The sequence below is a fragment of the Polyodon spathula genome, chromosome 56 (assembly GCF_017654505.1).
Source record: "Polyodon spathula isolate WHYD16114869_AA chromosome 56, ASM1765450v1, whole genome shotgun sequence".
Classification (NCBI taxonomy): Eukaryota; Metazoa; Chordata; class Actinopteri; order Acipenseriformes; family Polyodontidae; genus Polyodon; species Polyodon spathula.
Window position 1 is genome coordinate 1,481,670 of NC_054589.1, and position 12,101 is coordinate 1,493,770.

Genomic DNA, 12,101 nt, shown 5'->3' on the forward strand with positions numbered 1-12,101 from the left:
CAAGTGACCGACAGACACTCCTTTGATGATAGGGAATGTTGAAACACGCCCTTGACTGGATCTCATAAGCATGTCAAGACAGCAGCAGTGGGAATGTATTTGAACAGGGCTGGCATTAAAAATCTTGCTAATGGGTTCCAGTCCACCTGCTGAGCTTCCAGTTCGAAGCTTTGCTGTTTAATTTCATAGGCCAAGACTTTTAAAAACGTTTATCATCTACTATGTACCCAATAAGCTTCACATGATGCACTTTAATTGAACATAAGAAATGTCGGGAGCGATTTAGAGATGTGCTTTGAAGAAAGCACTTTGAAATCCGTGCAATAAGCATGTTAGTGCAATTAATAACGTTTTGTCTTTGTCTACTCTTTGTTTTTTCTGTGGGAGTATGCATATGATTGCAACTGACTCCAAGCATGTGCATCTGAAAGCTAAAACATTAAGATCCTTGTTTTTTGAATAGGTACTGTATGTTTTAATAATAATGCACAAGGGATTGTTGCAAGGCTACGCTCTACAGATGAAGATTGTTAATAAAGATTAAACAGGAAGGGTTGCATTTGGTTTTGCTGACAGAGCTGATTGGGTCATTAAAATGTTTCCCACAGTCGGTTCTTATATACAATTACAACATTTTAACATATAAAATGAGTGTTTCCGTATGGCTTTGTCATACCGACTCAAAGCTGAGGGGAATAAAGAAGGCTGAAATGCAGACATACAAACTGATTTGCATACAGGTTAGTGACTGAAGATGCAATACATCATTAATTCAATGCAGATATTGTTATTTGCTATATCATTTGTAAGCCACCTTTTAGAAATAAATAGCTTAATACATTGTGATCTGCATGCTATGGGGCTAATTCTTTTGAGACAGATGGGTTTGCAGGTTCTTAATGTTTCTGGGAGCAATGGTTGTGGTCTGAAGCCTTGATGAAGCCTATTTTAAAATCCTCTTATGTGCAGAGAATTGTAACGGTGCACAGGAACCTACTTTGCTGTAATTTTGTGGGCTCATGAAATATGAAAAATGCAACTTCGCAAACAACAAAAAACAGTGTTTTGTTAACATGGCGTAGAGAACAAAATTGAGGTATGTACATGAGCTGGTGTTCGGCTTACTGCATTTTAACAGAGAAAAAGGAAAGATCACTTTTTTACATTAAATGTAATTAGGAAAAAAGTTTTCTAGCACAAGGTATAGTTATATTAAAACAATACACTGAAAAAGCAGTGACATTCCCAAAATACGAAAATTAGTGGAACCAGTAGCTTTAACCGTACCAACAAAAATATTAGCTCTGGACTACATAGACACAAAGTGGAGCGTTATTCCCTAGCTTTTAAGATCAGAAAGTGCAAGTATATTTTTGTAAACACTAGGCGGATTATTTGGATGCCCATCCTGTTTGTATGTCTGTGTAAAGGGCAGTATTAAACTGCAGCTATTTTAGAACCTAAACACCAGCTGCTTCATGCCAAGATGTTTCTGGTTTCCGTGCTGGATGCAAGCACTTGGAAATGGTTCTGTGAGCTCAGTCTTCAGCGGTTGGAGCCTTGGCCTGAAGTAAAGAGAGCTGTGGATTCCAACTTCCGACATGAGCAGCCCCAGCTGCCAGCGAATGCCTGCTCGAAATAGAGCCGATTTAAAAACGAAATTCAGGGCAGCGTGTTTAGATAAGGACTCCACTGGGGTAACAAATTAAATAGTGTCAGTGTCTTTAATTTAGTTTGCTGGTCTGCTGTCTCTTACTCCTTTTTGAGCAATCTTTCCTTTTCTTTACCTTTTTTATACAAGCTGTATCATTGGTCGAATTACTTACTTACTAAGCTGGGTGCAATGCTTCTTTGAGGTAATGTTAGGCTGCAAGGAGCTATGGCTGGTCTTCTTATTTCTAAATAGGTTAGCTGCTTTTGGCATGGATTTTCCCCCTTCACTTAAGTTAAATATCCCAGGAGTCGCTACAGAAAGTGTGATTATGGTACCTGTGACAGGATGGACGTGTGTGGTGACGTCAGGCCAGAATGCAGGAAGAAAAACACAGGCAGTACTGCAGAGAAAATTACGTGGCGTGCGCCTTTTTGTTATCACCAAAAAAAAAAAAAAAAAATTCAAATAAAACAACAAACAACACTGCTCACAGAGTGAAAAGCAAAAGTTCAAACATAAAGAAAATCGTGAACACCAAAACAACCCTTACGGTCCAGCTGGGCAGTACCCTTCACGGATCCCTTAAATTTTGTTTTTGTTTACTTTCTTTTTGTTTTGTTCTCGCTCCCTCTCGTTCCTCCTCTCGAACACCCACCTAGAGCGGGGAGAACTGCAGGCTTTTATGCAGGTGACCATCTCTCAAAGAGCAACAAATTAATCAGGAGATGGCCTCCTTCTGCACAAGTGTTTTTTTTTTTTTTTTTTTTTTTAATTACACTGGCAGAGGACAAGCTGCCAGAACTCGCCTCTGCCAAAACACACACACACACACGGCTCTTGCCATCATAAATACAATAAATAAATCATACAACAAAGCACACGGCTTTTGCCATCATTTAAATAAATAATAAATCATAATAGAAAATAACACAGGGGTGGGGGGGGAGACCTCCTCGCTCTGTTACAGTTTCAAATAAAGTATTCCATGCCATTACAGTGGGAACGAGGGCTTCTTGTCAAGGCTGCCTTTATCAATTTACTTGTAATGAATATCGTCCCTGGCAAAGCAAATTCAGAGCAGACCAAAATCTGTGCTGCCTGTATGTTCTGTAACTGGTGTTACTGACAATATAAACAGATTTCAGTATGTTAAAATAACCAAACAGAGGAAGGTAAAGGAAAGAACCAAACAAAAAGGACTATAAAAACAGGAATAGATCAAAATTACATTTTATCAACAAGCTGAATCCAACCCCAGCCCACACAAAAAAGCAAGCTCCAATTTTATACGGGCAGCCAAGCTGTTCTGTGCTTTTGTCTTGTACAGTAGTAATACTGCCGTAACCTGTCTCCTAGGGTTGTTGCCTTGCAAAGTTTGTCTGAACCTGTACTCTACTTATCCCTTAAAGTAATTTCACCCTACAACAGAAATGTAGAAACTCTAGACTGTTGCTATCGTAAGAGTTCATTTTAGTGCTGCATTTGTTTTATAGAAACAGTGACTCTAGGTCTCCAGCTGGGGAATAGAGGTCAGTGTGACCATCTTTTGTAAGGCCAAAATTGGTTAATCTGGGTCAGGCGCACAAACATTTTCCAGGTGTCTACTTCAAGAGGCATATGTGTCAGTGCCGAGGAGGAGAAAACGCAGTGATGGTGACTCGCCAAGCACTTCAATCCTCAATTCACTGGATAGCTTCACTGGTGTGTTCCAAGCAGTCCATTTCATGATTAGAATACTGATGTTTTAATTTAATTAATTGCTTGGTTATGTATTTATTTGTTCTGTATTTGCAGAATAATGAGACTTTCTTACTCATTTCTCTCATTTCCGGCACCATGTGTTTTAATAGTGAAATAATGCAGATCTGCTGAAGCACCAAATAGTGGAAATGAAGGCAATCTGTGGATGGGATTCCAGTAGCTGCTACCATGTGTTTAATAGCAGATGGAAGCCGCGGCTCAGTTGAAATACATTTGAAAAGATGTATGCATTATTTACCACACATGACTTTATGCATAGAGGAGATTTTAACAGTTCTAATGTCAGAGTCCAAATACTGGAAAGGTATTAGCTCTTCATGTTTAACTGGGTACACAGGAGAGCCTGTATGTTTAACCAGAAGTACATAGATATGTTATATTTAGGTTAAGACATTGAAGCACATGCTGTTGAGAGTATTAGAGTCTGGGGATATACAGTAAGCAGTTGCTTGTCTGTCCGTATGGGTGAATGTCACACAATTCTGTAGGGACCCTCATGGATGCGTCCATCCGTCCATCTGTCTGTCCATTGACATGATGAACTCTAACTGCACCTCCACACTTGTATCATACATTTCTAGCCGCCTGTAGACATTTAGGATTGTATTTGGGGGAAAAACAAATCTTACATAATGTTGCTTTTATGCAAATATTTTTAACTCTTTCTTCTCACTTCCAGTTTTAACTAAAACATCTGCATGGTTTATGGCCTCTCTGAGGGACAACTGTGTCTGGTAACTGCATAGTAAACAGGCTGTATACTAAACACAACAACCAAATAAATATGGGTTGAGTTATGCATAATAAACAGTAGTTCTATCCAAAGGGTGGGCCCCTTTGTTTGCAACAGACAAAAGGATTAATGCAGAGACTGAAGGATTTGGAAAATCGCATCCATATGCCATAATTCAAACAGAAGTGCTTCTGAGGCATACAAGAGAGAAATGAATTGTGAAGGTCAATTACTCGCTCAGCAAGGGGTTTGTTTGGTCACCGCCCTGACAGCTCTCCAGCCATTACTAGCTCGTCCGACACAAAGCGTTCCATAGCCAGTGATCTAGGAGGGCATCCTTTATTTCCACGTTGTTTTTACTGTGGGATAACAAATTAATCTTTGGTTAAAAAACAAAAACAAAAACAAAAAAAAGTCCTAGCAGTCTAGCAAATTTTATAGTTTTAACCTGTGAACCATTGAGAATTAATTAGCTGTGTTTTGTTTTTGTTGAAATTTTCATTAACAGTTAAAAATCCTGTTGGTTTTTTAATTGTGGTGTTGGAACATGAGTTCTGAATGAACTCTGTCTTGGTGAATGTAATCCTGCTTACGTCTTGTACATTTCCATATTGCAGATTTTGGCCAGTATGATTCTAATCAATTGAATATGTAGTACAGTGTCTATAAAAACAACTCTTCTGTATTGTTACAGTGTAGCATGACCCAACATAGGTTTCATGCAATGCTTTTTATTCTACTTTTTGTGTGTCTTTTGAAGATAATTCTGGGTACAATGGGAACACTTTCTTGAAAGAGATGAAACAATTTTCTGCGTGGAAGTGGGTTATAACAAACTGCAAAATACTTAAATTTAATACCAAATAACCGTACAGTACGATAACTGCTCAGAAACACAAACGTCTGCATGCTTTCAGTGTTTCAGACTGCAAAGCTTATACAAATTTTCATGCTGAGTGGACTCATTTTCTCTAGACCTCCATAACACTCTGCAGCCTGCTTAAGAGTGTATTGTTAGATGCCACTGTACTCTTGCAAGGCTTGACTATTTAAGTTTTTGGCTGTGCAGTAATCCTGTATTGTGATTTCAAAGTGCATTAGCGGCTACTCTAAGCTTGCATTGACCAAACCCTTTCTTTTTGTTTTCCTCTGCAGGGTCCACCTGGTCCACATGGAAACCCAGGACCCCCTGGCTTCCCTGGTCTCAAGGTACGTTGTGAGGAACCCCGTATTCTATGAATACATTTTACTTATAGACCTATTAGTTGAACATCCGTAACATGCAAAATGATGGAAGCAATATTAAGAGGTTAGTTTTAAAGACTGTTTGATATTAACAATTTTACATGGGGATAGCCAGCAGGGTTCAGAAGAGTGAGGTCATCCTGAATTAACCTACTTGACTGTTTTTTGAGGATGTTACAACTAATGTAGATGATGGCAGCACTTTGATTATAATTTGTCTTGATTTTCAAAAAGCCTTTGACAAAGTCCCACATGAAAGACTCATAATTAAATTAAAATCAGCAGGAATACAGTGCATGATATATAATTGGATACAGAACTGGTTAAAAAGCAGAGAGTAATTGTGAGAGGTATAAAATCGGACTTCAGTGGGGTACCACAAGGGCCTGTACTAGTATTCTTACTGTTCCTCATTTATATAAATGACTTGGAGCAAGATACACATTGCAAGGTTGTAAAAATCCGCAGCCCAGCTAATTCAAAGGGATCTGAACCTTATCTGCAACTGGGCAAACATCTCACCAATGTGGGGAATCAATTAAAAAGGCAAATATAATGTAGGTTATATTGCAAAAAGCATGGAATACAAGTCTAGTGAGAGAGGTTCTGCTAAGATTATACAATGTACAGAGTATTCTATGGGACTCCACCTAAAATACTGTGTGCAGTTTTGGTTGCCTCTCTACAAAAAAGAATGAATTGCACTTAAAGGTTCAGAACCTGGCTGATCCCAGGACTTCATGGCATGAGCTGCTGTATGAGGACAGGTTAAAATAATGAAAAAGAGGGGACTTGATTAAAGTATTTAAAATCACAAATTCTGTAGATAAAGTTAACCGAAGACACTACTTCAAATTTAGCACAGAGAGAAGAACAAGAGGGCATAAATGGAAGCAGAGAAAGTTTAGAAGAGAAGGCAGGAAGCACAGATGAACTTTTTATACAGATGAAGTAGTAGGATCTAAAACACTGGAAACATTTCTTCAGTTCTTACCTAGAGTCAGATACACAATAGAGTTTTGTCTCACTGGTTCAATTACATGCTGTAGGACTCAACCATCTGACATCACTTGGCCATGTGATACCTAGCTCGTTAACGCACAGAGACCCTTTGTGGGTGAGATGTCAACGTGTCTGTGATCTGACCTGCCCAGTAGAGTAGAACACAGTGTGCAGAGAGGGAGACTATTGGAGCAGACAGGGTATATAAAGGCTTAAGACCGCTGATTCAATGAGTTATTATTCTACTAACGCTGGTATAACGTGTGCAGCATGTTGGCTAGTCCTCCCTAGCATTAGACCAAAAACTGGAGCATGTGGGAGATACTGTAGGGAGGTTGTAGCTCATTAGCAGCTGCTTCTGACAAAAGACGGGGGAATTAAGTTTTTTCTAATAATATTTATTACAAGAGAGTAGCTGCTATTTACTTCGTGCTAACAATGGACTCAACTTTCACCAAGATAAAATGAGATAGTAGTGATGGAGATCAACCAAGACATAGCTTCTCTGCAACATCTGCACACATTTAAAGTAATATGAGCCTCCAGTGATTTTCCTATGCCAGGTAACATGGATAACAATTGTATGTTTTAAAGCAGCAGATGCATTAAGGCCACTGAACAACTTAAAATTCAGCTAACTTGAAGCCTGGAGAAGGTGTTTTAACAATACAATGCATGCAGATAGACAGAGCCCTCACGTCTGGCACCTCAAGTCATTCGCATTTGAACTCACACTCTCAACATTACAATGCATCTGTTCCTTTCTGTTAATTGTCAATAATGTCTGCAACTACATTTCCCATTTTGTTTGAGTTTTCGTATCTATTTAACTGTAGTCAGTTGAGGGTGGGAGGTTTCTATCCAGCTGCAACACATATTAATATTCATATAATCTCACACATTACAAGATTTTCAATAGAGGTCTTGCAAACAGCGCAAGTTTGGATTTATTTTGATTCATTATCAATAATGTGTTCAAGAGCAACTTGCGTAAGGCTATGAAACGTCTGTTATCTTAACTAATGTACTCCTCTTGTTTTAGATGCACGTATTTCTGTTTTCAGTCACCATAGGAACTTTAAAAAACACTGTTTAAGAGTCATTTCTGATTTTGTGCAACCATTAGTTTGTCCCCCTGCAACACTAGTGAATGTAAGAAAAGTGGAGTGTTTGTTACCGATATCATTCTTGGTTTGTAGACTACTTCCCAATTGAATTCCCTCTGGACATCTCCCCTACCTAGGCAGTTATTAAGACCCACTGCATTTAGAAAACACACAGGCCAAGAGTTTTTGTTTCCCATCCTTTGCTTGGTTAATTACACTGTCTGTTCTATGACACCAGGTAGAGTCTAGGCTTAGCCAGCGACGTGATGTGGTGAGTCAGACTGCTCGGCTGTGTTTTCATTAGAGATTGCAGGGGGGTTGTTCAGTTAACTTGTCCCCTGAAGTGCTGTGGTCAGACTGGAATCCGTCTAAAGACAGACTTTGTTTAAAAAGGCACTGTGATCCTATAAACAAACACAAATTAGCCCATTGGGCTGGAGATTCATAATGGATGTTTAAAAAAAAAAAAAAAATCTGACTGAGGGATGAGAAACAGGACATCTTAACTCCTGACCTCGGCTGCTGTCTGCGAGTGTAGTAACCCTTTGAATGCTTGGTGCAGCCGTCCGAAATTCAACAAGATCTCTTAAACTACAATGCAAAGTCCATGAAGACAATGGCAGTGAAAAAACAACCGTCAGGAAGTAGAAAACATATAAATAACTTTTCGAATCCAAATTTAAATACCATCAAACCTGTAACTTGATGTTTTTGCTTTTCTAACACAGGTATGTCAACCATACCGAAATGTTTGCCTGATGGCTCTCTTGTGACTTTTTACAATACAAGTAAATTTAAGGAAGAAGTGTGGTCCAGTGGTTAAAGTCTAGGGTTTATAAACAGAAGATCACCGGTCCATATCCCACCTCTGCCATTGACTGACTCACTGAGTGACCCGGAGCAAGTCACTTAACCTCCTTGTGCTCCATCCTGTGGATGAGATGTTAAATCAAGGTCATATTATAAGTGACTCTGCATGTAATGCACAGTTCACAGCCTACCTCTGTAAAGCGCTTTGTGATGGTGGTCCACTATGAAAGGCGCTGTATAAAAAGAGATCTATAACTACCCATCTCCTCAACACCCGGAAAGCTCCTCAACACCCAGTATATACAGTTCTTCTGGTGCTTTCTGTGCACCAAAGCTCTGTCTGCCCTGACTGTATTTATAGTATCTGCTCAGTTTACTCACTCTGAAGTGATTTCTGCAGCAGCGTGTTTGTCCGTTGCCCTTCACTACAAACCACCCCCCCCCCCACCCCCCCCCAGAATCAGCAGGTATAGCAGAAAGAGATCTGCTCAGCTGCTTAACATAGCAGAAAGGATATATTTTAAATCATTTTTTTTTAAATATACAGTATTCCTTGAAATTTAAGGTGCACTTTCTAAACCAACGTGACTGACTGTCCGAGAAAAGACGTACCAAAACGTTACTGCCTGATCTCGAGTCATCCATGACATACAGGCAGCCATTTTCAAAGAAGCAGGAGTCATTGTTTGGGAGATGTCAGATGGTAGAGAACTCCTCCATAGAGGATGAAGACTAGGAGAGATTTGCTGTTGTTACAGGCATGTTAATTTGCCAATATACAATATGTTTTACCAATATGCCTAATAGATGGTTTTGGAGCATTTCATTGCAAAAAAATCAATATTCTATTGTATAAATGGCTCTTGTATGTGTAATTTATGCTTTTATTTTTCCTCAAATTGAGGGTGGGAAATTTGGATTGCATGTTAAATTTGAGGTCATGTTAAATTTGAAGGGCCCTGGGATTAGTGTTCTGTTTTGAGGCCTGTCACAGAGACGGCCGAAGTGGGCGGCGTCAGAACCAGGAAAGGTAAGGCAATACACAAACCACAGGACGGATGAAATGAAATGAAATGATGATGGCGCTTGCTTGCGCCGGTTTATTGCAAAATAAAAGGGTTGAACAAACAAACAGAAAAAGGACACGGCACTGGTAGCCAAAATAAAACAGACAAACAAAAAACGGACTAATACTTAACAAAACGGTGGACGCACAGACACTGACAAACACGGTGAGCGGATACTTTCCCCTATTATTATTACTGCTACTGCTACTGCTTATTTTCTCCGTCTCCAATCCCGTTCTCCGCTCACCGAACACCCAACCCCCAGTATGTGCCAACGTGCATCTATATATACTATTGTGCTGGGATTCAATTACCAATTAATTATTCACTTGAATCCCAGCACGTGAATTAATAAAGTGCAATTCCCCGTGCTCACATATTACTACATTTTACTTGCACGTGAAGTGCTGTGCAATCCTCGTGCCTAAATACAAATATACATTTTTAAACACTCGTGTTACACAGACCCGTTTATATCCCGTGTACCAATGTCTATACACCAACATTTAAACACACCACACGCAACACATAACAGATAATATACACAGGGGCGGGCACTTTGTTACATATACCCCCTCCTGTGCAAAGCACACATGGCCTCAATGGCCACCTCCCCCCTTAAAAGCCCAAAAGTCCCGCCCAAAGTCCTTGGCCAGGACCAGAGGCTTCCAGGGGCCCACAGGTCGTAATGCTGTCAGCAGGGTAGCATTCTCCTGCCAGGGTAGTCCTAGCAGCGGAAAGGCTGCTTGGGGTGTGGTCTCCTGACCTTCCCCCTCCTTCGGCGCCGGCAGCTCCCCTTGGTGGGGCTTCAACCACCGTTCTTCCTGCAGGGAAGAAACTGCAGAGGGAGCAGGTCTCCGGACCTCCCCCACGATCTCCGGCGGAGAAACTGCTGCTGGGGTTGGCGGTCTCCAGACCTCCTCCCCCTCCTCCGGCAGCGAAACTGCTGCTGGGGTTGGCGGTCTCCAGACCTCCTCCCCCTCCTCCGGCAGCGAAACTGCTGCTGGGGTTGGCGGTCTCCAGACCTCCTCCCCCTTCTCCGGCAGCGAAACTGCTGCTGGGGTTGGCGGTCTCCAGACCTCCTCCCCCTTCTCCGGCAGCGAAACTGCTGCTGGGGTTGGCGGTCTCCAGACCTCCTCCCCCTTCTCCGGCAGCGAAACTGCTGCTGGGGTTGGCGGTCTCCAGACCTCCTCCCCCTTCTTCGTGGCCGGCAGCTCCCCTTCGTGGGGTTCCGGCCACAGTACTTCCGGCTGTGATGCGGAGCGGCGGGCAACCCCAGGCGATGCAGAGCGGCGGGCAACCCCAGGCGATGCAGAGCGGCGGGCAACCCCAGGCGATGCAGAGCGGCGGGCAACCCCAGGCGATGCAGAGCGGCGGGCAACCCCAGGCGATGCAGAGCGGCGGGCAACCCCAGGCGATGCAGAGCGGCGGGCAACCCCAGGCGATGCAGAGCGGCGGGCAACCTTGGGCGAAGCGAGGCTGGCATCCTTGGGCGAAGCGAGGCTGGCATCCTTGGGCGAAGCGAGGCTGGCATCCTTGGGCGAAGCGAGGCTGGCATCCTTGGGCGAAGCGAGGCTGGCATCCTTGGGCGAAGCGAGGCTGGCATCCTTGGGCGAAGCGAGGCTGGCATCCTTGGGCGAAGCGAGGCTGGCATCCTTGGGCGAAGCGAGGCTGGCATCCTTGGGCGAAGCGAGGCTGGCATCCTTGGGCGAAGCGAGGCTGGCAGTCAGGACAAGCTGGGGTGCGGGTGTTGGCCCTCTTTTCGGCCACTGCAGCCGGGAGGTTCTTCCCCGTGCTTCCCTCAGCAGCCTATGCAAGGGCTGCTGAGGACCGCCAGCATCTAGTCCTGGCCCTTGTGGTGCAGGGAGAGGCAGCTCCTGCTCCTCTCCCCCTGATGGAGGTGGAGGCAGAGGAAGCTCCAGCTCCTCTCCTCGTGATGGTGGGGGAAGTGATACCAGCAGGCATTCACCCTCTGCTGGTGGGGGAAGTGATACCAGCAGGCATTCACCCTCTGCTGGTGGGGGAAGTGATACCAGCAGGCATTCACCCTCTGCTGGTGGGGGAAGGGATACCAGCAGGCATTCACCCTCTGCTGGTGGACAGGGATACCAGCAGGCATTCACCCTCTGCTGGTGGGGGAAGTGATACCAGCAGGCATTCACCCTCTGCTGGTGGGGGAAGTGATACCAGCAGGCATTCACCCTCTGCTGGTGGACAGGGACCCAGCAGGCATTCACCCTCTGCTGGTGGTGGCGGAGGCAGAGGCAGCTCCTGCTGCTCTGCTCCTGCCGGTGGAGGTGGCGGAGGCAGAGGCAGCTCCTGCTGCTCTGCTCCTGCCGGTGGAGGTGGCGGAGGCAGAGGCAGCTCCTGCTGCTCTGCTCCTGCCGGTGGAGGTGGCGGAGGCAGAGGCAGCTCCTGCTGCTCTGCTCCTGCCGGTGGTGAAGGAGGCAGAGGCAGCTCCTGCTGCTCTCCCCCTGCCGGTGGAGGTGGCGGAGGCAGAGGCAGCTCCTGCTGCTCTGCCCCTGCCGGTGGAGGTGGCGGAGGCAGAGGCAGCTCCTGCTGCTCTCCTCCTGCCGGTGGAGGTGGCGGAGGCAGAGGCAGCTCCTGCTGCTCTCCCCCTGCCGGTGGAGGTGGCGGAGGCAGAGGCAGCTCCTGCTGCTCTCCCCCTGCCGGTGGAGGTGGCGGAGGCAGAGGCAGCTCCTGCTGCTCTGCCCCTGCCGGTG

General features: G+C 44.3%; 1 protein-coding gene across 3 annotated transcripts in view; it reads left to right on the forward strand.

The window, feature by feature from the left end:
- The window catches only part of LOC121307523 (collagen alpha-1(XXVII) chain B-like), a 153,079-nt gene that overhangs the window by 36,125 nt on the left and 104,853 nt on the right, over window positions 1–12,101 (forward strand). For all 3 annotated transcript variants that reach the window (XM_041239711.1, XM_041239709.1, XM_041239710.1), the window contains exon 5: window positions 5,304–5,357. In XM_041239711.1, the coding sequence (XP_041095645.1) occupies window positions 5,304–5,357 (54 nt within the window). The remainder of the gene's footprint in view (window positions 1–5,303; window positions 5,358–12,101) is intronic.